General features: G+C 31.7%; 3 protein-coding genes and 2 long non-coding RNA genes across 7 annotated transcripts; 2 read left to right on the top strand and 3 right to left on the bottom strand.

Moving 5' to 3' along the window:
• Nucleotides 1–256: 256 nt before the first annotated feature.
• LOC126710102 (7-deoxyloganetin glucosyltransferase-like) lies at nucleotides 257–3635 on the bottom strand. Its single transcript, XM_050410481.1, has 2 exons — nucleotides 3079–3635; nucleotides 257–1343 (listed from the first exon to the last, which is right to left on the bottom strand). Exons 1-2 carry the CDS (start codon nucleotides 3593–3595, stop codon nucleotides 409–411), a joined length of 1452 nt encoding a protein of 483 aa, XP_050266438.1. The 5' UTR covers nucleotides 3596–3635; the 3' UTR covers nucleotides 257–408.
• On the top strand, nucleotides 3363–27731 carry LOC126710104 (uncharacterized). The gene is made up of 2 exons (XR_007649577.1): nucleotides 3363–3473; nucleotides 27576–27731. It is a non-coding gene; the product is annotated as an uncharacterized LOC126710104 (long non-coding RNA).
• On the top strand, nucleotides 5900–10454 carry LOC126710103 (uncharacterized). Of its 2 annotated transcripts, none has more exons than XR_007649576.1 (2): nucleotides 5900–6108; nucleotides 9290–10454. It is a non-coding gene; the product is annotated as an uncharacterized LOC126710103 (long non-coding RNA). The 2 variants fall into 2 exon arrangements; XR_007649575.1 differs by having other exon boundaries at nucleotides 5900–9191.
• On the bottom strand, nucleotides 13549–27787 carry LOC126710099 (7-deoxyloganetin glucosyltransferase-like). Of its 2 annotated transcripts, XM_050410479.1 has the most exons (3): nucleotides 27720–27787; nucleotides 15025–15566; nucleotides 13549–14697 (listed from the first exon to the last, which is right to left on the bottom strand). In XM_050410479.1, the coding sequence occupies exons 2-3, from the start codon at nucleotides 15542–15544 to the stop codon at nucleotides 13760–13762; spliced, it is 1458 nt and encodes a 485-aa protein (XP_050266436.1). In that variant the 5' UTR covers nucleotides 15545–15566; nucleotides 27720–27787; the 3' UTR covers nucleotides 13549–13759. The 2 variants fall into 2 exon arrangements, with proteins under 2 accessions (XP_050266436.1, XP_050266435.1); XM_050410478.1 differs by lacking the exon at nucleotides 27720–27787 and having other exon boundaries at nucleotides 15025–15651.
• Nucleotides 25721–27764, bottom strand: LOC126710100 (7-deoxyloganetin glucosyltransferase-like). The gene is made up of 2 exons (XM_050410480.1): nucleotides 27178–27764; nucleotides 25721–26849 (listed from the first exon to the last, which is right to left on the bottom strand). The coding sequence occupies exons 1-2, from the start codon at nucleotides 27695–27697 to the stop codon at nucleotides 25912–25914; spliced, it is 1458 nt and encodes a 485-aa protein (XP_050266437.1). The 5' UTR covers nucleotides 27698–27764; the 3' UTR covers nucleotides 25721–25911.

Genomic DNA, 27787 nt, shown 5'->3' with positions numbered 1-27787 from the left:
GCAACGCATGTGAACAGTAACTTTTTTATTATTTTCAGTTTTAAGCAAAATAAACGATATCAGACTTAGTTATAAAATTTATTATTTTCTTAATTCTAAAAATCTTTTGGTTCATGTTTTGCCTCCACAAACATCACATCTTGAACTTTCATAAACATCGTATCTTGACTTAGAGAAAGAAAAAGGACAAGCCTCCAGAAAGATTAGCACCGAAAAAATAAAAACTATAAAAGAATAAAGTGAGGGACAAGAAAAATAGGAGGATAAACCAGAAATCGCCTAGTACTTGCAAAACGTATAGATCTTAGCAAAGGAAAAAAATAAAAGAAAGGAACTGGATGACAATAAGTTACAACAAGAAGCTTCTATAAGCATATTATAAACACCCTTTAATTAGTCTAATAAAACCTAATTTGTTGAGGCTAGAAGCACTTGATTAATTATTTTGTCCAAATTCACGAAAGATGACCCAGTAGGGGCTGTGGCTTCCTCTGTCAATTTCTTCCATTCGATAGCTTTCTTCTTCAACTTTTGTCCCTTCTCTCCCGCCATCAGCTCTCTAACAAGGCTCTCTATTTCAACTCTCTTTGCATCACTCACTATCTCCATGCCTATGCCCCATTCAATGCAAGTATAACGACAGTTGGTTTGTTGGTCGGCAAAAAAAGGCCAAGAGATCATTGGCACTCCTCCACACACGCTTTCAAGTGTGGAATTCCATCCACTATGAGTTAAGAACCCACCAATAGATGGATGACTCAAAACTTCTTCTTGAGAACACCAATTTGCTAAGACGCCCCTTTCTTTAGTCTCTTCTAAGAACTCAGGAGGAAGAACAGCCAAGTCACCTCTTACAAGATCAGGCCTTATGATCCACAAGAATGCTTGCTTGCTATTTGCTAGTCCCCAAGAAAACTCAATTAATTGGTTGCTTGTCATGACAGTGATGCTTCCAAAATTCACATAAACAACAGAGTTTGGTTCTCTTTTGTCTAGCCATTCGATACACCTTTCTTCTTCTTTCCAAAGGCTTGATCCAATCAATTTATAATTGTTATCAGGGATCTGATTTACGAGAAGTTGTAGGGGGCCAATGGAGCAAATAGAAGGATACATGGTTGAAAGTCCTTCTAATACTTCATGCTCTAAAGCATCAAAAGTATTTAAGATGACAGCAGAAGCTCTCTGAGCTCTCTCGGCTTCAACCATTGGAAATTTTAGCATAACATCATCAGGGTTCGTGGTTACAATGAAGCTCGGAAGATCTCTCAAACGGATGCCTTTCATGCCTGGAATCCAATCTATGATTGTATCTAAATGCCCATTTGTCAAATAACTCTCATCTGCACATAGAAATTGCATAATCAATATCAAAATTACGATAAAAATTCATACAAGTAAATATATTGGTACTACGATATCCGGAAATGGATTAATTACATGGTTTATGTTAGATTTTATAAATCTAAAAATGTACTGACTGTTATGTTATTCAAAATTTTACAGCAAAATAGATTAATAATATATAATTTTAATGAGTGGAATGGAGAGGATGATCATAATATACAATTTCCGAGGTGACTTTTTTGGGTGAATTTATGTCATCACAATTTTATAAAGAGTTTAAATTCAGTCAAGACTTGGCGTAAACCCAAGTATTTATGCCTTCCAATGAGATAGTGCCATGTTAGCACTTTACCAAAATATGAATATTAAGCACCCGCATACAATAACAGCTTATAATATCAAATTCAAAACAAAATCAAAATTCAAAACACAACCCTCCTCCTCACGTTCAAACCAAACCTCCACGGCTCTACCCCCACCCCACCACACATGCCACCACGAAAGCCAATGGAGTCACTTCTGGAGAAAAAAAAAAAAAAAAAAAAAAAAAAAAAAACACCGAAGCCACCACACCACTATGAAGGGGAAAATTAAAGAAAATGAAACATGGCTGAGAAATCCAAGCACCGTCACTCCAATGAGTCTATTTTACAAACAAAAATTAAGACCCATCTCATTTCTAGTGCTCTTCTCAAAGAAGTAACCAAACCCAAAATCTATAGAAACACCAATATCAATAACGGAACAAAAACCCATCAGCTTGTTTCAAAAACTAGACAAAACCCAAATGAGAAAATACATAAGTTAAAACAAAAATGATGAGGAAGATGGTCATGGTTGGTGCTGGGTCCTTTGTTGGACATTTGATGGATGCAGCGTTTTTTTTCAACCCACCCCATAGACCCTCACTCGGCCTCTAATGAGTGAGAGTTTGAGGTTATGGGTTTGATCACATTGAATGAGAGGGATAAGACGATTTTGGTTTTGAGAGTCAATGTTTGTGGCTCAAGTGATGGTGGAGTAATAAAGCTCCATTACGAATTCCGATCCATGGTGGTTCTGATAGTTTGTGATTTTCTTTGATTTTTTTTCCTTAAAATACAAATTATTAATGATTGTGTTTGGTAGCTGAGTAAATCATTAGGAAAAAGCCACAGAAATTTTCTCCACTCTATATTTGGTAGCCTAGAAAATTAAAAGGGAAAGCTAAAAAAATTTTCATCTTCATTTAGTGTTTGGTAGCCAGGAAGACCAAAAGGAAAATCCTCATGTTCTTCACAAAGAAACCCAAAAACACCCAATGGCCTTGATTCAACCATATTGGCCAAGGACCTAATTGCCATCAACCACCACATTAAACTCCAAGTGAACACTTCAGCCACACCTAAAACCCAGTCAACCCAATTGCCATTGTAAAAGGATAAAGAAAAATACTGAAAGAAATGAGGGATTCAAACGTTAGATTAGATCCAAGGAAAAGGAAAAGGAAAAGGAAAAAGAAAAAGAAAAGAGAGACATATGGTTAGCAGCTCACGTGAAACAGAAGTGTAATAAATTTGGGATTAAATAAAATATTATATTCACTTAGCTGACATGGAGATCTATTACTGGTGGGCGTAAAACCCATGTTCTACGCCCCATCCGGACAGAACATGCATTCTTTTATAAATAGTGTCCCACTAAAATAAGGTATGTTAAGTCGAAGCTAATTTTAATTGATTGAGACAATACCCTTGAGTGGAGTTAGACCCTTCTCAATGAGATGGCGATATTGAGCATAGCCCATGAACCCACATGCACTAGTTGTCCAGAAAAGAACATCAGGGATGCCCAGTTCAGCTGCTGCGTCTAGAGTGAAGCTCATGACACCATCAGAAACAATGCAAGTGACTGGAGGGACATGGGAAGAAGAGGTGTCATTCAGTTTCAAAAGAAGGTTTCTGAAGGGAGCTAAGCAATGTTTATTTATGGAGGCACTTAAGGATGGTATGTCTTGGGTGGCATCAATATTAGACTCAGGAAGACCATCAGGAATGGTTTCGAACTGAAAGGAGGGAAGGGCATTGAGAGAGTCGGGACCTCTGGATTTTAACAGACGCTTATGGTTGTACTCTGTGTTTACAAAGGTGATATGAAAGCCTTTGTAGTGAAGGATTTTTGCTAGCTTTAGCATGGGGTTTATGTGGCCTTGAGCTGGGTAGGGGACACAAACTGCATGAGGTTTCTCTGTTAAACTGAGGGAACCCATTACTCTCTCTCTCTCTCTCTCTAGTGCCTTAGCAATTAAGCAGAATTGAAAATGAGAAAGATATTTTTTTGGGCAAGAGAATTGGCTTTATTTATAGGAATGAGATTAAGGGTCCGTTTGAATTGAGTTTATTTTTGCTGAAATTGAAAATACTATACCGAAATAATTTTTAAATGTGTAAATAGTGCTGTGGGATCATTTTTAATGAAAAAGTTGCTAAAAAATATAATTTGTGGGACCCGTGAACAGTGCACAAGTGCACTGTTCAAGTCAACAATTGCGGGCTGAACAAAAAAAAAAAAAAAAAAAAAGAGGAAAACGCAGAACAAAAACGCAAACGCCACAATCATTAGTATCCAAACGGGTACTAAGTGTGGTACCCTTAAGCAATTTTTATGAATGGTTGTGATCGGCAGTTGCAAAAAGCAACTTTCAATCTCACTTTTGCAACTTTCAATCTCACTTCTTAGCTATAGTAAATAATGATGAATTGGCAGTCAAATAAATCATATGCGCATGCCGACGTTTTTTTTATTCTTTTTTTAACATTACGTACAGCTAAAAGCGATGGTCATTTACGCCTCTTACTGAAACTGAAAATCGAAAATTGAAATCAATCATATTGTTTTATTCACATTCAAGCAATTGTTTCAGATATTCAGAAAAAAGAGTGAATAAAAAAAATATTTTGTATAGTAATAAACAGTAAACACCAAGGCGGCTCGGTGATGTAATTGATATGCAATCGCCTAAGGCCTCAAATAAAAGAAGACCCCACTTGTAAAAAAAAAATTGTATATATAATATATTTATCAATATATTTTAATTAAAATTTTTTTAAGTATTTTTATTGGTCAATAAAATGCATTAAAAATGCCTCATTGTATCTTAAAATGCCAAAAATTAAAAAAAAAAAAAAAACAAAAAACAAAAATAGTCAAATTTCAACTAACAAAATTAAAATTAAATTTAGACAAGGTAACACGTTTTCCCACAGTTACGCGCTACATAGGTTGCACAGCCCAGTAGCCCACATTCACAGTTCAACAAGTTTTCTTACTTTATCAACTATTATAAATTATCACACCAATTAATAATTTGATGCGTATCATATCAACTCATTTGTATTATAGTGACACTAATTTATTGAAACATGTAATAAGTTAATTTTTATTTGAAAAAAGTGATTAAGTGGATTAGCTATATTAAAATTAAAATTAACAAAATCTTATTTAAGATTTACTATGTCACAAGAAAGATTAAGTAGACCTTTCAAAAAAAAAAAATTAAGTAGACTAGCTATATTATCAAATGAAAAAGAAATGTTAGAAAAACTTAAATTCAAAAACTTAATTAATAATTTTGTATCTTAAAAAACAAGAACAAAAAAGATTTTAAATAAAAAATTCAGTAAATATGATTTGATTAATATTTAAATTTAAAAAACACCCCACTTCCCATTTTCGCCTCCCCCAAAGTTGTTGATCCGCCATGAAAAGGTCTTGCCTTTTCTTGTCCTTTTTGATCATTAAGGTCATAACTCTGAGTTGCAGAAAGTGGATGAGTCATTAGTATTGTTTTGAAAATTGGACCGGACCGGACAGTTGAACCCGGTCAACCGAAAACCGGTCACAATTCGGTTTTTTAAGCTCAGAAACCCGTATAATGCATTTTTTTCGTGGTTGGACCTACAAAATTTACAGATTGGACATATATAATCGATGCACAAATAGTTTACTTTTGTTATTAAATGCTGCTTCAAACTCAAATCAACTAAGGTATTGATGTATAATTGCAGTTTTTTGCCGACCTGCTAAATTCTCATATGGACATGCAAATTATGCAATACCCCTTCCACGACGGCAACGAAGTGGCAGATAGACATGTCGGCGAAGGAAGACCAAGACAAAAACTAGAACTTTCTCTCTTATTTCTTGGGTAATGTTTAATGTACGAAAGTTACACAGGGCCGTAGTTTGTCTGTTTGTGATAAAGAAAACGTCCTTCTACTGTACCCCTTATATGTTTTAGTCGGTATCCACCCAAATCTAAACAAATATGTAGTGTCACAAGAAATTTTTTACAATAAATTTTACGTGATTGGTTGTTGTTGGTTGTTATTATTGAGATAAAAAATAATCTTAGTATTAAGTACAATTTGAAGTAATAACAATTAATCATTTGTGATTTGTTGTGAAAATATTATAAAATTGTTATGAAAGTAACGTCTCTCTTAATGTTATTTTAACAGTGACAGTTGATTTAAGTTTAGTGTGAAACCTGTTATCGGTAAGCTAGGTCAGTATATAAAAGCCAGAAACAGAAAAGAAAAGGAGGTGGGTCTCTCTCAACTACATATCCTCTCTCTCTCTCGTATGCTCCTTCCCTTAAAAAAACTCCAGATTGCTTCTTCTCCCATGTACGTCAATTTCTTCACTTCATTCCATCGGCGTCCTCATTTACTCACCGCTGAGGGTTTCTTAAAGGATCAAATTGTTTTGATTTTGTTTAAGGTAAGTATCAAACAAATCCCTAATTTCTCTGTCATTGTTTTGTTCCCCTTGAAAGAATTTTGGAATTTTGCTCTTAAATTTCATTTCACGGTAACACGTTTGCACACTTCTGCGCTGGTGAGGTACCAATTTTGTTCTTTATTATAAGTGGCACAGAAAGTATTTGTTGAAATGCTTCTTAGGGATTCAGTTTTTCCAAAACTTCTTGTTGTGACTTTGTGTTCTGCTCATTAGGGCGTGTGGGTTCTTGTTAGTGTGGTGTTGAATTTTTTTTTTTTTTTTATTGGTTAGTAGAGGAAAAAGGCAACAACTGTGTAATCAAGGTGGAAGGGTTTTTATAAAGAAATAATTTTTTTCTTTTATGTCCTAAGGAAGACACGGGTATAGAGTTGCTATTTCTTTTCTTTTCCATGTGATGTACATCTAAGTTGTAATTCTGTAGCTGTTGCAGCATCTTGGAATCAAAATTTGAGTGTTTTCTAGTTTTAATGTTTGAGAGCTTTTGTGTTGCATTTTGGCTAGTACAGAATTTGGTTTTTTGTACTTTTGCTTGCTATTTGTCTTGTTTTGAGAATAGCGTCTCAGGTTGTTTCTGGTGTCTATGCTAATAAAATTTTCTAATTTATCAATTTTTTTTTAAAAGAGATTGTAGATGAAAATAACGAAACTTTTTTAAACATCCTGTAATTTTATATTAACATATTGAATCAGTCAATAGCATTTTCGGATGGTTAACTAGGGTAAAACGGACTGCTACTTTTGATGCTAGTGCTTACTTAATGGCAAGGTTTTCTTTATGACTGTCTCACTAGGTAAATTGGGTTGTATCATATTCATAGCTTCATATCAACAGATGCTTATTTTATTTCTTGAAAATTTGTTCATATGAAATAAAGAGAGCAGGATACTGGGGCAAATGCTGTTGAGAACATTTCTAATGCCATTAGTTATGTATTGTGCTTAGTCCAGCGAGTTGATACACAAATAAATTATAGAACTTGAAAGATACATACTAAATTTTCTTTTCTTTTCTTTTCTTTTCATTTAGCACTCTGAGGTCAAAGCACCGGACGGATGATTTGTATTTTAATTTTAATTAGGCAAGATAACCAAGAATGAAAAAGAAAATTTACAGGAAAATTAGGAGCAATATCTTAACTAGTAAGTTTTTCTTACAATTTTTTTTTTCTTAACTAGTAAGGAATTCTCTTTTGTTTTGTTTTTTACAAAATTATCGTTTGGCTTTGTTTTATGCCCAGAAGCTGCTTGATTATTTCATTAAGTCATTCATGTAATTATACTCATGGCCGGCTCAACAACTTTGGGGCGTTATGCCAAAATTTTAAGTGGGGCCTTTTTTATATTTAAATATTAATCAAATAATATATATTGAATTTTTTTATTTAAAATATATTTTTCTTGCTTTTTGAGATGCAAAATTACTAATTAAGTGTTTGTATTTAAGTTCCTCTAACATTTCTTTTTCATTTAATAATATAGTTAATCCACTTAATCTTTCTTGTGATGTAGTAGACCTTAAATAAGATTTTGTTAATTTTAATTTTAATATAGCTAATCCACTTCATCTTTCTTTTCCAAATAAAAATTAATTTATTACATGGTTCCATAAATTAGTGTCACTATAATACAAATGAGTTGATATGATACACATCAAATTATTAATTGGTATGATAATTTATAATAATTGATAAAGTATGAAAACGTGTTGTCCTATGACTGTGGGCGGACGACTGGGTTGTGCAACCTATGTAGCCTGTGCAGTGCGCAACTATGCTGCCTATGCTGCTGTGTAGTGTGCAACCGTGCAGAAAACGTGCTGTCCAGCCTAAATTTAATTTCGTTAGCTGAAATTTGACTATTTTAGTTTTTTCCCTTTTTAATCTTTTGCATTTTAGGATATAATGGGGCATTTTTAATGCATTTTATTGACCAATGAAAGTACTTAAATTTTTTTTAATTAAAATATATAGATAAGTATATTATATATATAACTTTTTCTTACAAGTGGGGCCTTCTTTTATTTGAGGGTCTTAGGCGATTGCATCAATTACATCACCTATTGAGCCTACCCTAATTATACTATTAATTATTTTTTAACCTGCTAGTGGACATTTTGATTATTAGCTCTGCACATTCCTTTTATTTAGATTTGTATTGTTGAGGTTTCAAAAAAATTATTTGTAAAAGCAAAGTAACGTTGTTTTGTAGAATTTTGTGCACTTGTTGCGAAGCTCTCAATTCTTGATTTTAGTTTAACTTTGCTGTGCGTATAATCTTAGCATTGATCTATATACATTAGATACATAAATATATTTTATTTTAATACTAATTTTGGGAATGCATAGGAGATATTTGTGAAATTGTCTAGTACAAACTTTGAAGTGATGTTAAGCTATTTTATATGCACGTTGTGTAGTCTTGAGGGTAATTTGTTAGATTGAGAAATGCACCAGGCTGCTCTCTAAATTGGCTAATTCCCTTCACTTCCCACTCACAAAAAATAAGGATCCAATTCAGGGGAGCGATGTAATAGTTTTTGAATTTCTTTTATGTGAGGGATGTATTATAATGTTTTTGCTTGCCTTTTTCAGTAGCATGTCCTATGATGTCCAAAAACACACTCTTTTTGACATATGGAACTTCTCCGTGTGCTTATTTGACAGTAAGCTTTGCGTAGCTTACTGCATTAAAGTTTATGGCTATAAACAATCTATGTTGAACATTGCACTCTATCTTGTTTGACAGAATTTTATGAAGTGTATTGTAACAGTAACCTTGGCTAATTAATTCCTACTCTTTTTAGCTAAGCACCTATGACTAAAGGTATGTATTAGATAGCTCATATTGCTATTTAAACAATACAAGTTGGACCTCTCAGGTCCTCTATATTAGATAGCTCATATTGCTATATTTAAATAATACAGGTCCTCTTTATTTGTTACGAGAACTACAATGCTAAAGGGTTGCTCTCTTTAGGTGGATACATCATATAGTTGTCAATTGGTGATTCATAACATGTAGCTTGACCTCTCTTTCACAAAAGTCAAAAGTGCCAAAAATGAGTTATTTTGACTCTCTGTAATCGAAATTTTATATATCATTTTTTTTTTTTTTTTTTTTTTTTTTGGTGCTGTTGTCCGAAAAATTGAATTGTTTTTAGGTATTGGGAACCTTATTACTTTGCATCAATAGGATTTGGGAACGGTGAAATTAGATGATGAGATGAGATTGAAGGAGAAATAGGAGGTGAGAGCTTGAAAAAATACCGTGTTGATTTTGTTCTGTACCAAAGGGAAGCTTTTTTAGTATTCCATTGATTTCAGGTTTATACTTACATTACAACATTTTTTTTTAATTACTATTAAAAAGAGCAGTGTGCATGAAATTGTCGGATTGTAAGCAATTTGGCACAAGTTAAGCTTGGAGAAAGAACTTAGTTTCCATTACATGCTCATTTCCTTATAATTTATGGGTGTCATCCTTTATTTCTCTTAGATAGTTATGAAGAATCTGATTTATAGTTCTAAATTTTGATAAGAGAGTTTTAACAATGATATCATGTATATTTTATGCCAAAGTCTCCAACCCCAGTGAAGATGGAATATTATAGATTTATGGGTTTGTATCAATTATCTTTGTAATTAATAGAGAGATGATGAACTCCACTAGGGTTTTTTATTTTTTTAGTAAGCATTAGTTGGTGCAGCTTTGTAGTACAGTTTTTTTTAAAGAAATAGAGCATATATTGATAAGATTTGAATATAAATTTTAAAAATTACCTGAAGGTGTTTGAAACTAATACATTAAACAAATATCAGTTTTTCCTTTGGCATCAAAGTTCAAACTTCAAAGAATGGCAAGAGAGAAGTTTCCGTTAAGATGGTTTCCTTCCCTTTATGGTGCTGAAATACCTGTCCTCTCTTATTTGGTCTGCAGGTTGTAGTGCTAAACTTCGCTCATCTTACTTGTCTATGATTCATAATGTTGTTATCACCTCCTTGATATTTTCCCCCTTCAGTTCTGATTTGATAATACCATTCTATGAAATAGAGCAAGGAAAATCCATTGGGAGTTCATGCATTGAAGTGGTGCTAAAGGACTCGGCTTTGTCATATTGCTGACAAGAAGATAAGCAGCACTTATGGTCATATTGGGTCAGGAGAGAGGACTCGGCTTTGTCATATACTATTAATTATTTTTTAACCTGCTAGGGGGGGGAGCATTCCCTTCTTTATTTTACATTACGTAAGCTAAAAGGATGGTCATTTACGCCTCTGACTGAAACTGAAAATCGAAATTTGAAATCAACCATATTGTTTCATTCACATTCAAGCAACTGTTTTAGATATTCAGGAAAAAAAAGTGAATAAAAAAAAAATATTATGTATTGTAATAAACAGTAAACACTGAATTTGGATCCTCTAGGGGGGCAAGGGTCCCTGACTTTTTAAAATTCTCGTATAATACTAAATTTGTAAGAATAAAGAAACCAGAAGATGAAATAGTATGAGATTTAGTTCTACTAGTTCTCATTCACACGATACGGTAAGTTTTTTAATACATGTAATAATGTAGATTCTTAACTTGGTTGGAGTAAGACTCACCGTGGGTTTGGCATTTTCTTAATTATCTTTTTCTTTTTGACTAAGTTTTTTTTAGCAAATAAGCTAACTTTTACCTTTTTCAAAAATATGTTAGATTATTTGAAAAAAAAATTATAACTTTTTGTCATACATTTAACATTAAAATTACCAAAAATATATCTTTTATAAACATGTAATAAGTTACTAAATATTACAGGATACTAAAACAAAACTTTACTCTACTTTTGGGTAGAATAGTGACATGTAATGATAATAACTTCTTATTGACTTGGTCAATCTTTCATTGTCTAAAAAAGTGGCTTTTAATTGCCTTATAATAATAAAACTTTTTTTTTTTGCAATTCTATTATAATAACAAAAATGTTTTGGTTAAGGGTGCCTACATTTATTAATATGAAAGTTTTGATATCACCTATATGGGAAGTTTAAATAATTGTTAAAAAATTAATCACTTTTTTATTTCATAAAAATTTCTAAAAATATATCATAATGTCTTAGGGTATCCTTAAACTTATCCCTTAAAAATAATAACACGCTAAAAATCTTGTATCCTCACTTATTAACTCTTTTTAATGTTTTTAACAAAAACATATTTAAATTTTAAAAATCTCCACTTCCCATTATGGTCATCCAATTATCAAATTGAAACAAAAAATGCACTAGTGCGCACCCTCATTTAGGAAGGATTTTTGTTAAATTTTTTTTTTTTTAAAAATCAGTATATGAATTCTATCAGTGTAAATAGGAAAGTTTATCATTTATATACAAGAATATAAGTATATAACACTATTCATCACAAGTTGGTGTTTTCCGGTGAAAACTTATTTTATTATATATATATATATTTCTGTGAAGCTCTGCCATAGAGATTTAAACTCTACCCCATATTCCGCAATTACTTACACGCTATCATACCAAAAGTATACCGTAGTAGCGAAAACTTAATTAGATTTGACCCAATCAGATATTAGCTATTACGGCCTTCGTCAGTGCTGCCATATTACATCTTTTGAGAACACAGCTGTGTAAAATAAAAGGTCTCGCCTTTTCTTGTCCTGTTTGATAATAGAGGTCATAACTCTGAGTTGCAGAAAGTGAATGAGTTCACGTTCATCGCTCATATTATAATCATAAAAATAAAATAAATAATTAAATATATCATTTTGGAGGCACCCTCCACTTGTTCGTTACGTCCAGCACGCCTATTTTGTAGGTATGACTTATATTAAATAAACAGTTTGGTAATTGGTAGTGACCTCCTATCTTATAAAAAAAATTGGTAGTGACCAGTGCTAGTGCCATAAAGTGGCACAAGCATTATTCATCTTCCATCGACGTCAAAATGACAACTTGTGGCAGAGACCAATGGGGCATGGTCCACCTGCCCCAACGCTAATAAAACTAAAACTAACTTTTCTGTCGAAATTAAAATGTCTTTTAATAACTCTTTTTTTTAGAATCTTCTTTTAATAACAAATATTTAATATTTGTCAACCTAATTAAAAAGTCAATTAATAAATAAGTTAAAAATTTGATGGACACATGATCCAGATCCTCCTCTAAATAAAAGAAATTCTGGCCCAATCTTTTTTTTTTCTTTCCATACTTTAGTATATATTAAAAAATATCTCATTTTAATTATTAGAAAATTAAAGGCAAATTTATATATATAGTTAAAGTCAAAGTATATTGAAAATTCAATTAGATTCTAAAATAAAGTCCAATTTTGCATCATATATTTTATCTATTTATTTAAAATTGTGTAAAATAAATTATTAGGTGCAAAAATCAAAAAGTTTAAATCCAATTAGATTTTAAATTGGATTTCAATTGAAATTCAATTTTTGACATGAGTCAATTCTTTTTTTTCTTTAAATTTTTGTGACAAGTGAATTATTAGGTGTAAAAATCAAAAAGTTCAAATTCAATTAGATTCTAAATCATATATATATATATATGAGAATTTATTTTATATTTTAGAAATTCTTGACTTAAAAAATGTGTAAGTTATAATTCTGCTATCAGGTATAATTTGAACTTATATATATAGGTAATTGTGACTATTTTTAAATGTGCTTGTATATATACACGAGATTATGCACTAATGGAGAAATAAAAGACTAACGACTTTTAAGTAAGAATACATTAATGATAGTAAATCCTCACACATTTTTTATTTATCATGATTTTTTTAAAAAAATTATACTAAATGGTTAGTAAGGATTAAGAAAATCAACAACCTAAGAACTTGTTTGTTTATAGAATAATTGTACTTGTAATTAATATTCTTATTTCTAGTTTTCTACTTTAACAATATGATGAGCATTTTTAATAATAAACATTGTCAAAACTAGGCCTCACCAAAAAAGAAAAATGATGCATTAAAAAACAGTGATTTTTTAATAACAATTTTATTTTGTACATTTAAAAAAAAATATATTGCATATTTAATATAAGATGTATTATGGATTATTAATTAGATTTAAAAAAACTTGAAAATAATTATTTTAAATCGTATTAAGAGAAAATAATTTTGTCATTCTCAAAAAAAAAAAAAAAAAAGAGAAAATAATTTTGCATTATTTTATTTGTATTTGGTCAGCATTGAAGAAGTAGTAGTTTTACTTTATTTTTTAAATATTTTGCTACAAAGCTTATTAGATTTTCTAATTCTAAAAATCTTTTGGTTCACGTATTGCTTCCACAAACATCGCTTCTTGAAAAAGACAAGTCATTCATGAACATCTTATCTTGACTTAAACAAAGTTAAAAAGACAAGTCCACAGATTTGCACCCAAAAAAAAAAAAAAAAAAATACTAAAAGAAGGATTTTACTAAGATGTCAAGAACAATCGTAGGAGATAATGCAAGATGTGCTAGTAGTTGCAAAACATACGGAAGGAACTGGATCTTAGCAAAGGAAAAAACAAAAATCAAAAGAAAAGAGAGAGAAAGAAAATAACTGGGATCACAAAACTATCTTACAATAACAAGCTTCGATAAGCATATCAAATGTAAAACCCCCTTCAATTAGTAGCCGACGCTAGAAGCACTTGATTAATTATTTTGTCCAAATTCACGAAAGATGACCCAGTGGGGCTAATGGTCTCCTCTGCCAATTTCTTCCACTCAGCAGCTTTCTTCTTCAACTTTTTCCCCTTCTCTCCCACCATCAGCTCTCTAACAAGGCTCTCTATTTTACCTCTCTTTGCATCGCTCTCTATCTCCATGCCTATGCCCCATTCAATGCAAGTATAACGACAATTGGTTTGTTGCTCAGCAAAGAAAGGCCAAGAGATCATTGGCACTCCTCCACACACGCTTTCAAGTGTGGAATTCCATCCACTATGAGTTAAGAACCCACCAATAGATGTATGACTCAGAACTTCTTCTTGAGAACACCAATTTGCTAAGAGACCCCTTTCTTTGGTCTCTTCTAAAAACTCAGGAGGAAGAACAGCCGAGTCACCTCTTACAAGATCAGGCCTTATGATCCACAAGAATGCTTGCTTGCTATTTGCTAGTCCCCAAGCAAACTCAATTAATTGATTGCTTGTCATGACAGTGATGCTTCCAAAATTCACGTAAACAACAGAGTTTTGTTCTCTTTTGTCTAGCCATTCGATACAACTTTCTTCTTCTTTCCAAAGGTTTGATCCAATCAATTTATAATTGTTATCAGGGATCTGATTTACGAGAAGATGTAGGGAACCAATGGAGCAAATAGAAGGATACATGGTTGAAAGTCCTTCTAATACTTCATGCTCAAAAGCATCAAAAGTATTTAAGATAACAGCAGAAGCTCTTTGAGCTCTCTCGGCTTCAACCATTGCAAAATTTAGCATAATATCATCTAGGTCCGTGGTTGCAATGAAGCTCGGAAGATCCCTCAAACGGATGCCTTTCATGCCTGGAATCCAATCTATGCTTGTATCTAAATGCCCATTTGTCAAATAACTCTCATCTGCACATAGAAATTGCATAATCAATATCAAAATTACGATAAAATTCATACAAGTAAATATATTGGTACTACAATATCTAGAAACAGATCAATTACATGGTTTGTGTTAAATTTTATAAATCTAAAAATGTACAAATTTTCATGTTATTTAAAATTTTACAGAAAAATAGACTAAAAATATATAATTTTAATGGATGAAATGGAGATGATGGTCATGTTGTACAATACTGAATATCGATCCTAGGTGACCTTTTGGGATGACTTATGGTCCCAGTTTTATAAACAGAGCGTCTCACTAATATAAGACGTTCTAAATTTGATTAATACCTTTGAGTGGTGTTAGACCCTTCTCAATGAGACGGCGATATTGAGCATAGCCCATGAACCCGCATGCACTGGTTGTCCAGAAAAGAACATCAGGGATACCCAGTTCAGCTGCTGCGTCTAGAGTGAAGCTCATGACACCATCAGAAACAATGCAAGTGACTGGAGGGACATGGGATGAAGAGGTGTCATTCAGTTTCAAAAGAAGGTTTCTGAAAGGAGCTAAGCAATTTTTTTGTGTGGAGGCACATAGGGATGGTACGTCTTGGGTGGCATCAATATCAGACTGATCAGGAAGACCATCAGGAATAGCTTCGAACTGAAAGGAGGGAAGGGCATGGAGAGAGTCGGGACCTCTGGATTTTAACAGGCGCTTATGGTTGTACTCTGTGTTTACAAAGGTGATATGAAAGCCTTTGTAGTGAAGGATTTTTGCTAGCTTTAGCATGGGGTTTATGTGGCCTTGAGCTGGGTAGGGGACACAAACTGCATGGGGTTTCTCTGTAAAAGCTAGGGAACCCATTTTCTTTCTCTCTTTCTAAGACCTAATCCTGTAAGCAGTATTGAAAATTAGAATGATGTTTTTTTGGGCAAGAGAATTGGCTTTATTTATAGAGCCCAAAGAGGCAAAGATTTTTTGACCAAAGAGGCAAAGATTTGCCCTTACTTCTTGGCCGTCGGCCCATCGCAAGTAATGTATTGGAAGTCAAATAAATCATACGCGCATGCCGACGTGCCTTTTTTTTTTACGCCTCTGACTGAAACTGAAAATCAAAATTTGAAACCAACCATATTGTTTCGTTCACATTCAAGCAACTGTTTTAGATATTAAGAAAAAAAAAAAATGTATAGTAATAAACAGTAAACACTGAATTTGGATCCTCTTGGGGGGAAGGGTCCCTGACTTTTTAAAATTCTTACGAAGTATAATATTAAATTTGTAAGAATAAAGAAACCGGAAGATGAAATAGTAAATGAGATTTAGTTCTACGAGTTATCATTCACACGATCCGGTAAGTTTTTTAAGGAAAAAATTGACTTTTGTCCCTTTAAAAAAAAACAATCCAGTATTTTGTCATATTTTTCAAATTAAGTAAGGAAATACTCCTCTTTTGAAACTCGATTTTCTCAAAATCGAGTTAAACTCTATAGTGACGTTTTTAATGATCCTATAGTAATGTCTTATAATCCGATTTCCATGAAATCGAGTTATAGGTTAAAAAGAAAAAAGAAAAAAAATGGCATGTAACTCTACTTCATGGAGATCAGATTACAAAACGTCACTATAGGTCCTTAAAACGTCACTATAGGCTTCTTAAAATGCCACTATAGGGGTTTAGAAATTTTTTTTATAACTCGATTTTGAAAAAATTGAATTTCAAAAGAAGGGTATTTTCTTAATTATTTTGGAAAATAGGGTAAAATGCTAGATTTTTTTTTTTTGAAGGGGCATTTGCCCATTTTCTCCAGTTTTTTAATACATGTAATAATGTAGATTCTTAACTTGGTTGGGATAAGACTCACCGTGGGTTTGGCATTTTCTTAATTACTTTTTTCTTTTTTATTAAGTTTTTGTTGGCAAATAATCTAACTTTTATCTTTTTCAAAAATACCTTAGATTATTTGAAAATATATATATATAACTTTTTGTCATACATTTAACATAAAAATTACAAAAAAATATATGTTTTACAAAAATGTAATAAGTTACTAAATATTACAGGATTCTAAAACAAAACTTTAATCTACCTATTGGGTAGAGTAGTGGCATGTAATGATAATGACTTCTTATTGACTTAGCCAATCTTTCATTGTCTAGAGAAGTGGCATTTAATTGCCCTCTAATAATAAAACAATTTTTTTTTTTTTTTGCAATTCTATAATAATAATAAAAATGTTTTGTTAACAGTATCAACATTTATTAATAAATTATTTTATGAAAGTTTCGATATCACTTTTATTAGTAATTTAAATTATTATTAAAAAATTAATCACTTTTTTATTTCATAAAAAGTTTCTAAAAATATATCACAATGTCTTAGGGTATCTTTAAACTTATCCCTTAAAAATAATTAAACTTATCCCTTAAAAACAATAACATGCTAAAAATCTTTTAACTTTACTGATTAACTTTTTTTAGTATTTTTAACGAAAACATATTTAGATTTTAGATCTCCACTTCCCATTATAGTCATCCAATTATCAAATTAAAAAATAAAAAATAAATAAATGCACTAGTGCACACCCTCATTTAGTTAGGAAGGATTTTTTTTTTTTTTTTTTTAAATCACTATATGAATTCTATTAGTGTAGATAGGAAAATTTATCACTTATATACAAGAATATAAGTATATAACACTATTTATCACAAATTGAGATGTCTTCTAGCAAAATTTTTTTTAATAAAAAATAGAATTTTTATTCTAATCTAATTTAAATATATATATATATATATATATATATATATGTGAAGCTCGTCTTGGAGACTCCACTTCTAAGCCTAACCCCGCATCTTACGAACACACTTGTAAATCACTACCGAACCAAAAATAAAAAATTAATTGGATTTGACCTTATCAGTCATTAGCTATTATGGCCTTTCATCAGTGCTGCCATATTACATCTTTTGAGAACACAGTTGTGTATAATAAAAGGTCTCGCCTTTTCTTGTCCTTAGTTCGTGTTCATCGCTTAATAATTATAAAAATAAAATAAATATATCATTTTGGAGGTACCCTCCACTTGGCAATTGGCAGTTTATTAGTTCCGTCAGAATGACAACATGTGACAGAGACCAAGGGGGCATGGTCCACCTTCCCCAACGCTAATAAAACTAAAACTTACTTTTCTGTTGAAATTAAAATTAAAATTTTTTTTTTTCTGAGAAACCGCCCCCTACAAAAGGGAGGAAAATTAAAATCAATATAATAACTAACAGTAAATATATTTGATTTTTTATTGACTATGTCTCATTGTATCATGTGATTACATAAATTATTGACATGTCTACATTTAAAAATAAAACACTAAACAATTGTTTCTTTTGGGATTTTAACTTGCCGTTTAGTGCAATTCGTTTCACAAGATATTAACTTGAACAATTGTGCTTTTTCATTTTGTTGATTCAATTTTCAGTAACTAACTAATTACGTAAGATATATCTTCTGTATATATTAAGAGGATTTAGAGAGTTAATTATTACTTTTTTTCCTGTTAAAAATACCTCTAAATTAATTAACCAACAACTTAAAAACGGGATTAAAATAGTAAATTGGCAAAAGAAAGTTAGTTATTACTTTTTTTACTGTAAAAAATATCTCTACCTAAAATTTAAAAATGAGGTTAAAATAATAAATTGACAAAAATAATAAATTCCTATTTCTATGTTGAAACGCCTTCTTGTTTCTAATAAACTCTACTTTTACGTTAATTTAAATTTCTACTTCTACTCTCTAACTTACTATAAAATAAGATCACTTTTTTGTTAGTTTTAAAATTCCTTCAACCTACAAAACTCACCTTACATATATATATATATATATATATATATTTTTTTTTGTGATTAAAAATAGTAGAAATCTCAAATTATAATAAATGTAAATTATTAACCTTTACCAAAAGTATATATTAAAACAAAAAAATTGTCATTGAGATGAAAACATAAGTACGGCGTAAGGAGAGAAAAAAGAGTGAGAAATTTGAGGGCACTACAACCGTCAAGCAAGCATGGGCCAGCATCCCACAACCGGTATTGGTAAAGGCATTCTGAATAGAAAAATTTAGATTTGGTTATTTTGGTTAGATTGATCTAACAGCGTCTGTGACGATTTTAGATTTTTGGTCTCTCCCTTCTTTTTGTTTTTTCTTTGCTTTCAGATTACTTCTTCTTCATTTTTAGTGGCATCCATTGGCGTGTTTTGCTCTGCATCTTCTTTTATACTTTCTCCCTCCCTCTCTCTCTTATTGTTTTTCTCACTTTTTCATGTGAAAGTTGAAACTAGACTCCTCAGTAAAAGACGTGAAGCATTCAAATCTACTTTTTGACAAACGTGTAGCCATCTAAAGACGATAATACAGAATTTTGATTAAAAGATAAGTAGAATGAAATATGAGAAGACAAAAAAGAAGGAAGTAGGTGGAACCGTGGAAGAGATAAACTAAAACAAGGAAAAAAAATTAAAATTAAAATAATAGTGAATGCCTGGAGCCATGGAGGAAAATAAATGAGGGTTTGTTTGAATATAATTTATTTTGCTGAAATTGAAAACTGAAAACTGAAAATACTATAGCAAAATAATTTTTAAATGTGTGAATAGTATTGTGGGACCCATTTTTAATGAAAAAATTGATCAAATGTTGCTGATACTGTTTATGTACAGTACATAAACAGTAGCCGCTTGTGAGAGAGAAAACGTGTGAAAAAAAAAAAAAAAAAAAAAAAAAAAAAAGAGAAAACGTAGAAACTGAAACGTAACGCAGCAGACGCGAACCCAAACACACACTGAGAGTTGAAATATGGGCAGATTGCAATATAAGAAAGACACACGTTAGGATTAGGATTAAAAATAAATAAATAAATTTGGATTAAAAAAAAAACGTATCAAAGTAAAATTCAAAACCAAATAGAAAAAGAAATCCCTCTCTCTTTGGGACATTTCCTCTCTCTCTCTCTCTCTACATATATATATATATATATATATATACACTAAGCACTCTCAATCTCTCTCTTTCTCTTTGAGTGTTCTAATCTCTCCGTTGAGGTAAAAATTCTTTCATTCACGGTTTTGTTTTTGAAATAGTTTAGGCATATTTTGATTACAGCTTTAGCTTCTTTGTTGGTTGTTTATTTCAATTTTGTTTATTATTGGTGTTATTTTCATTTTTATTTTTGGTATGAGTGGATCTAGAGTTTAACATTTGTATTCAAAGCTAATGTCTTTCTTTATATTTGCTTTGTAAAGATTTTATTTTATTTTGTGCCTATTACTGTTTATGGTTCCTTTTCGTTGTTTAGAATATAGAACCAATAAATCTTAATGCAATTTTTCTCTAAATAAATAAAAATCAAACCAAACCAAATTTTTTGGGACAGTGCTTTGATGTATACTAATAAAATTTTGACTTTTTGATGAGGACGACTCTGATTTGCTTTTTATGTAAAAAAAAAAAAAAAAAAATCTCTATACTTTTATTTATTAAATTTTATGTTATAATATGTTCATGAACTGTGAGGTTTTGAGGTTTGTAAGATTTGTTGTTGAAGTTTTTTATTTTTTTATTTTGTTATTTTGAGAAACATATTTCTTGTTGAAGTTTGTGAAAAGTATTTGGTTCTGATTTTTTTTTTTTTTTAAATTACCGTGCATATATGTAGATTTGAATTTTGATTTAAATTATGAAATTTGTTATCAGTAATTCCTCTCTTTTTGTTAATGTGATTGACCAAGAATTTAATATCACTTTATTGTCAATTCATTAATATTAGTGGGTCTCTCTCTCCAAAAAAACAATGGTAAATTCAGTTTGATTTTTAGACAATTTCCTAATTATATAGAATTTTTTTTTTTTTAAGAATACTAAATATTTTTAACAATACGGGAGAAGGTCTTAAAGAAACTTATAGTGATCTATATCTAAATATAGATTGTGTTTAAGTAGGATATATAACAATGTATAAAGAAATATATAGCGATGTATAGATACCATAGGCAAATATTATGCACCTCTCTGCAAGGTAATATATGAACTTAACTGAAAATTTACATTATTAACATTATTATAAAAAATGTAGAAAAAGTTATTATTTAGTATTTGATGGGGAATCAGAAAATAATCCATCTCCGATTCGTCCAAACGGATCATCCAAAGTTTGCAGTGCAGGTTTTTCCAAGAGTCAACCCAGAAGAAGGAAAAACTCCCATGGACAATAGCACTACTCTATAAAGTCTCCAATGGACGACATGATCGTCCATGAGGGTCGTCCATGAACAATCACCAAATATCCTTGGGCGACCAAATCGTCCTACACCAGACGGACGAAAGAGCAACACTTGGAACTTTCGACTGTCTGTAGTGGTTACAATTTTGTAGCCGTTGAGGAGGTTAACTCCGGACTTGTTGGCTTCCACAAATCTTGGGGAGGTTATTGGACAAATAACCGCCCCAAGCTCCCTATATAAAGGACCGGCCTGAACCCGACAACGGTAAGATTTTTCTGAGACACTTTTCCCAAATACTTGGAACTTCCTTCTCTGTGAGACTAACTTCTCCATCGGAGGGGGTTCGATCGGTCTTCTCCGGTCTCCTCTTTGATTGTGCTTTGTTCCTTGCAGGCCTTCAACCGTTTCGATAGCCCACCGAAGCCAGGCCATCCACCTTACTGATTTGGGGCGATATCAGTATTTATTTTAGAGGATACTTAAATTACATGGATTTTAATGCATTCTAATACCATAATTTTCTGAATAATTTATTTTGGATCTTACTTTTAATAGTTTGCCCATGCATCGCACGGGTTAGCAACTAGTATCTTTTAATAACAAATATTTAATATTTGTCATCCTAATTAAAAAGTCAATTAATCCAAAAAAGTTAAAAATTTGTTGGACGCATGATCCAAATCCTCCTCTAAATAAAAGAATTTTTTACCCAATTTTTTTTTTCCATCCTTTAGTATATTTTAAAAAATATCTCATTTTAATTATTAGAAAATTAAAGGCATATATATATATATATATATTTATATAGTTAAAGTCAAAGTTTAGATAAGATCAAATTAGATTCTAAAATAGAGTCCAATTTTGTACTACACATTGCATCTATTTTTTAAAATTGTGTAAAATGAATTATTAGGTGCAAAATCAAAAAGTCTAAATTCAATTAGATTTTAAATTGGATTTTAATTGAAGTTCAATTTTCGCCACGAGTCAGTTCTAATTTTTTAATTTTTGTGACAAATAAATTATTAGGTGCAAAAATTAAAGAGTCCAAATTCAATTAGATTTTAAATCATATATATATGAGAATTTATTTTATATTTTAGAAATTCATGACTTAAAAATGTGTAAGTTATAATTCTACCATCATGTATAATTTGAACTCATATATGTAGGTAATTGTGATTATTTTTAAATGTGCTCGTGCATATACACGAGATTATGCACTAATAGAGAAATAAAAAAACTAAAGATTTTTGAGTAAGAATACGTACCCGTTTGTTTCAGCATTTGAAGCTCAAAATGCACGTTTTCAAAAAAGCCAGCCCAAAAATAGTGTTTGGTAAGTATAAAACGCAACATTTTGGAAAAAGTTACGTTTTATATTTATGAAGAAACGCGCATTTGAGTTTATGGAGCTCTGGAGGTCCATAAACAAAAAGCTCATGCGAGTTTTGATTTTGATCCGTTGGGCTCTTCCTAAAATTACCAAATTACCCTTGATAAATCATCAATTCTCATCTCATCTCTCTGCTCTCCTAACAAATTTCCAAATCCAAACACAAAAAAATTTATAACAAATTCCCAAATCCGCTAAGGAAAAAAAAAATCAATCCCTTGCAAATTAGGATTCCTCAAAATGCAAAACAAAAAAACATCAGAATGTAGCAAAATGATAGAATTACAGGACAAAATCGAAGCCGAATGTGTCAACAACACTGAGCTTTGGGTTCGACCAAATCGGCGAACCCCTCCCAATCAAACCCTTCGACTCTGACTCCGACTCCGACCCCATTTTCGATCTCCAAGCCCTTCCCTCTCAGCCACTTGCCGTCTCCGAACTCCACCGCCTCATCTTCGTCATGCACTCTGATGGATTCTACGTCACCAGAACCTGAGTGGGATGCTATTGATTCTGCCAAGAACCAACAAATGAAGTGCTAAGAGAAAATGGGAAAAAAAAAAAAAAAAAAAAAAAAAAAAAAGAGACGAAGAAGGAGAGCTTTGAATGTTCTGGAGTTTGGAGGAATGACATATAAAAAAAAGGAGGAAAGAAGGATAAAAAAGAAAAGAGAACGGGTACGTGTGTGGAGGAGAAATTTAGTGGGGAAAAAAAAGGAAAAGAAGAAGAAGAAAGAAATGCCGTGTGGAGGATAAAAAAATGGGGGAAAAAAGGAAAAAAGAATAATGAAATATTATCACAATAAATTTTAAGGGGTCGGTTATTATTAGCTAATATTTGTGAGAAAAAAATAATTTTAATAGTATGTTAAAATTAAAATAATATCAACTTTTATCACAATATTTTCACAATATTTTTACAATAAATCTTAAGTGGTACGTTATTATTAGCTAATATTGGTGAGAAAAAAATTATTTTTTTAGAAAGAGAAAAACATAATTTTAATAGCACGTTAAAATTAAAATCAGTATCAATTTTTATCACAATAAATCTTAAGTAGTAGGTTATTATTAGCTAATATTGGTGAGAAAAAAATAATTTTTTTAGAAAGAGAAAAATTGACTTAAGTATGATGAAGTAGTTGATTTTTAAGTATGAACCAAACTCACATAACAAAATAAAAAAATAAAAAAGTATAAAATAAACTCTCTTATATATACATTGTCCTTTTTGGTAATTTATCCCTCAAACTGTCACTTTTATAAGTGTTAGCCAAACACTCAGTTTTTTCAAAAAGTACTTTTTAACAGTTTTTACCAAACACTCAGTTTTTTAAAAATGCACTTTTTCATTATGCACTTTTACAAAAAGCTAAACCAAACTTACCCTATATCAATGATAGTAAATCCTCACATAGTTTTTATTTGTCATGATTTTTTTTTTTAATTATACTAAATGGATAGTAAGGATTAAGAAAATCAACAACCTAAGAACTTGTTTGTTTATAGAATAATTGTACTTATAATTAAGGTGAGTTTGGTTCAGTTTTTTAAAATTTGATTTTTTTTTTGAAAAAGTACTGTATGAAACTGGGCTTTTTGTAAAACTGAGTGTTTAGTAAAAACTGTTAAAAAGTGTTTTTTTTTTAAAAAAAACTGAGCATTTGACTATCACTTATAAAAGTGGTGGTTCGAGTGGTAAATTATCAAAAAAAAAAAAACAATGTATATATAGAGGAGTTTATTTCATACTTAAATCAATATTGTGAAATTATTTTTTTCCCACCAATAGTAGCTAATAATAACCCACCACTTAAGATTTATTGTGAAAGTATTATAAAAATATTGTGATAATTGATATTGATTTTAATTTGAACATACTATTACAATTATTTTTTTTCTCTTTCTAATTTTTTTTTTACCAATATTAGCTAATAATAACTTATCACTTAAAATTTATTGTGAAAATATTGTGATAGCATTTCCTTATTCTTTTTTTTCCCTCTTTTTTTTTTTTTCTTCTCCACACACGTACCCTTACTGTTTTCTTTTTTTCTTTCCTCTTTTTTTCCCTACCACTTCCTCCAGACCCCATAACATTCCTTCCTTCTTCTTTTCTCTCTCTCTCTCTCTCTCTCAGCACTTCGTCTGTAACACCCACACACTTCTTCAGCTTGATCTTCTTTATTCTTTTCTTTTTCTCTAAATTCAACCACTCACAAACGGGGATGATTCAGATTGGGAAGATTGGATCAGAGCAGAGCAAACGAAAGCACATGGTCAATCATAATGCTACCCTCTTCCTCCTTACGCCTTTGCTCATCAATAAGTGCTTGCAAGAACTCATCTGTTCTCTTGGAGAGACTCTTCAACTTCTTCTTCAAACCTCCATAATCCATCCACTACAAGATGGGTACAAACTCCATTTGAAAGATTTTGCTATATTCTGATTTTTTTTTTTTTTTTAGCATTTTGAGGAATCCTAATTTGCAAGGGATTGATTTTTTTTTTTTTTTTTGCCTTAGCTAACTTGGGAATTTGTTATAGACTTTTTTTGTGTTTGAATTTGGAAATTTGTTATTGAATTGAACCTAGGCTAGATGCTATTTTTTGTGGTCTTTGTAGCAATTAATTTATCAAAAGGTTCTGCCCTTCTGGGGCTGCAAACACAGTGGGCAATTTGGGAAATAGCCTGTGGCTTTCCAACGGTAATGTTTAAAAGCCCTTTGGCTTTTGCAAAAGTAGCTAAAAGCTGCCTTCCTGATAAAGTGCTCTTCCTTTATAAATTCAAAACCTAGCTTTTTAGAGAACACAACTTTTAAATCTTACCAAATGCACTTTTAATTTTTTTTGGTTTCAAAAAGTCTGTTTCCACCTCTAAAAGCGGGCACAAACGGGCACTTACTATTCTTATTTATAGTTTCCTACTTTAACAATATGATGAGCATTTTTTTCTAATAAATATTGTCAAAACTAGGCCTCACCAAAAAAGAAAAGTGATGCATTAAAAAACTGTGCGTTTTTTTGATAACTATTTGAATTTGTACATTTAAAAAAAAATATATTGCATATTTAATATAAGATATATTATGGATTATTAATTAGATTAAAAAAAACTTGAAAATAATTATTTTAAATTGTATTAAGAGACAATAATTTTGCATTATTTTATTTGTATTTTGTCAGCATTGAAGAAGTAGTAGTTTTACTTTGTTTTTTAAATATTTTGTTATAAAACTTATTAGATTTTCTAATTCTAAAAATCGGTTCATGTATTGCTTCCACAAACATCACGTCTTGAAAAAGACAAGTCATTCATGAACATCATATCTTGACTTAAACAGAGAAAAAAAGACAAGTCATTCATATGAATATCGTATCTTGACTTCAAAAAAGAAAAAAAAGATAAGTCTACAGACTTGCACCGAAAAAAAAAAAAAAGACAATAAAAGAATAGCTAGTAGTTGCAACACATACGGAAGGAACTGGATCTTCGCAAAGGAAAAAACAAAAAAACAAGCTTCGATAAGAATAACAAATGTAAACACCCCCTTCAATTAGTAGCCGACGCTAGAAGCACTTGATTAATTATTTTGTCCAAATTCACGGAAGATGACCCAGTGGGGCTAATGGTCTCCTCTGCCAATTTCTTCCACTCAGTAGCTTTCTTCTTCAACTTTTGGCCCTTCTCTCCCACCATCAGCTCTCTAACAAGGCTCTCTATTTTACCTCTTTTTGCATCGCTCTCTATCTCCATGCCTATGCCCCATTCAATGCAAGCATAACGACAATTGGTTTGTTGCTCAGCAAAGAAAGGCCAAGAGATCATTGGCACTCCTCCACACACGCTTTCAAGTGTGGAATTCCATCCACTATGAGTTAAGAACCCACCAATAGATGGATGACTCAGAACTTCTTCTTGAGAACACCAATTTGCTAAGAGACTCCTTTCTTTGGTCTCCTCTAAAAACTCAGGAGGAAGAACAGCCGAGTCACCTCTTACAAGATCAGGCCTTATGATCCACAAGAATGCCTGCTTGCTATTTGCTAGTCCCCAAGCAAACTCAATTAATTGATTGCTTGTCATGACAGTGACGCTTCCAAAATTCACGTAAACAACAGAGTTTGGTTCTCTTTTGTCTAGCCATTCGATACAACTTTCTTCTTCTTTCCAAAGGTTTGATCCAATCAATTTATAATTTTTATCAGGTATCTGATTTACGAGAAGATGTAGGGAACCAATGGAGCAAATAGAAGGATACATGGTTGAAAGTCCTTCTAATACTTCATGCTCTAAAGCATCAAAAGTATTTAAGATAACAGCAGAAGCTCTTTGAGCTCTCTCGGCTTCAACCATTGCAAAATTTAGCATAACATCATCAAGGTCCGTGGTTGCAATGAAGCTCGGAAGATCCCTCAAACGGATGTCTTTCATGCCTGGAATCCAATCTATGATTGTATCTAAATGTCCATTTGTCAAATAACTCTCATCTGCACATAGAAATTGCATAATCAATATCAAAATTACGATAAAAATTCATACAAGTAAATATATTGGCACTACAATATCTAGAAACAGATCAATTACATGGTTTGTGTTAAATTTTATAAATCTAAAAATGTACAAGCTTTCATGTTATTTAAAATTTTACAGAAAAATAGATTAAAAATATATAATTTTAATGGATGAAATGGAGATGATGGTCATGCTGTACAATATTGAATATCGATCCTAGGTGACCTTTTGGGATGACTTATGGTTCCAGTTTTATAAACAGAGCGTCTCACTAATATAAGACGTTCTAAATTTGATTAATACCTTTGAGTGGTGTTAGACCCTTCTCAATGAGACGGCGATATTGAGCATAGCCCATGAACCCACATGCACTGGTTGTCCAGAAAAGAACATCAGGGATGCCCAGTTCAGCTGCTGCGTCTAGAGTGAAGCTCATGACACCATCAGAAACAATGCAAGTGACTGGAGGGACATGGGATGAAGAGGTGTCATTCAGTTTCAAAAGAAGGTTTCTGAAAGGAGCTAAGCAATTTTTTTGTGTGGAGGCACATAGGGATGGTACGTCTTGGGTGGCATCAATATCAGACTGATCAGGAAGACCATCAGGAATGGCTTCGAACTGAAAGGAGGGAAGGGCATGGAGAGAGTCGGGACCTCTGGATTTTAACAGGCGCTCATGGTTGTACTCTGTGTTTACAAAGGTGATATGAAAGCCTTTGTAGTGAAGGATTTTTGCTAGCTTTAGCATGGGGTTTATGTGGCCTTGAGCTGGGTAGGGGACACAAACTGCATGGGGTTTCTCTGCAAAAGCTAGGGAACCCATTTTCTTTCTCTCTTTCTAAGACCTAATCCAGTAAGCGGGAGGGAAAATGGGAAGGATATTTTTCTGGGTAAGAGAATTAGCTTTATTTAT

This window comes from Quercus robur, chromosome 12, assembly GCF_932294415.1.
Source record: "Quercus robur chromosome 12, dhQueRobu3.1, whole genome shotgun sequence".
Classification (NCBI taxonomy): Eukaryota; Viridiplantae; Streptophyta; class Magnoliopsida; order Fagales; family Fagaceae; genus Quercus; species Quercus robur.
The sequence above is the reverse complement of the archived record's forward strand: the minus strand, read 5'-3'. Positions and strand labels throughout refer to the sequence as shown.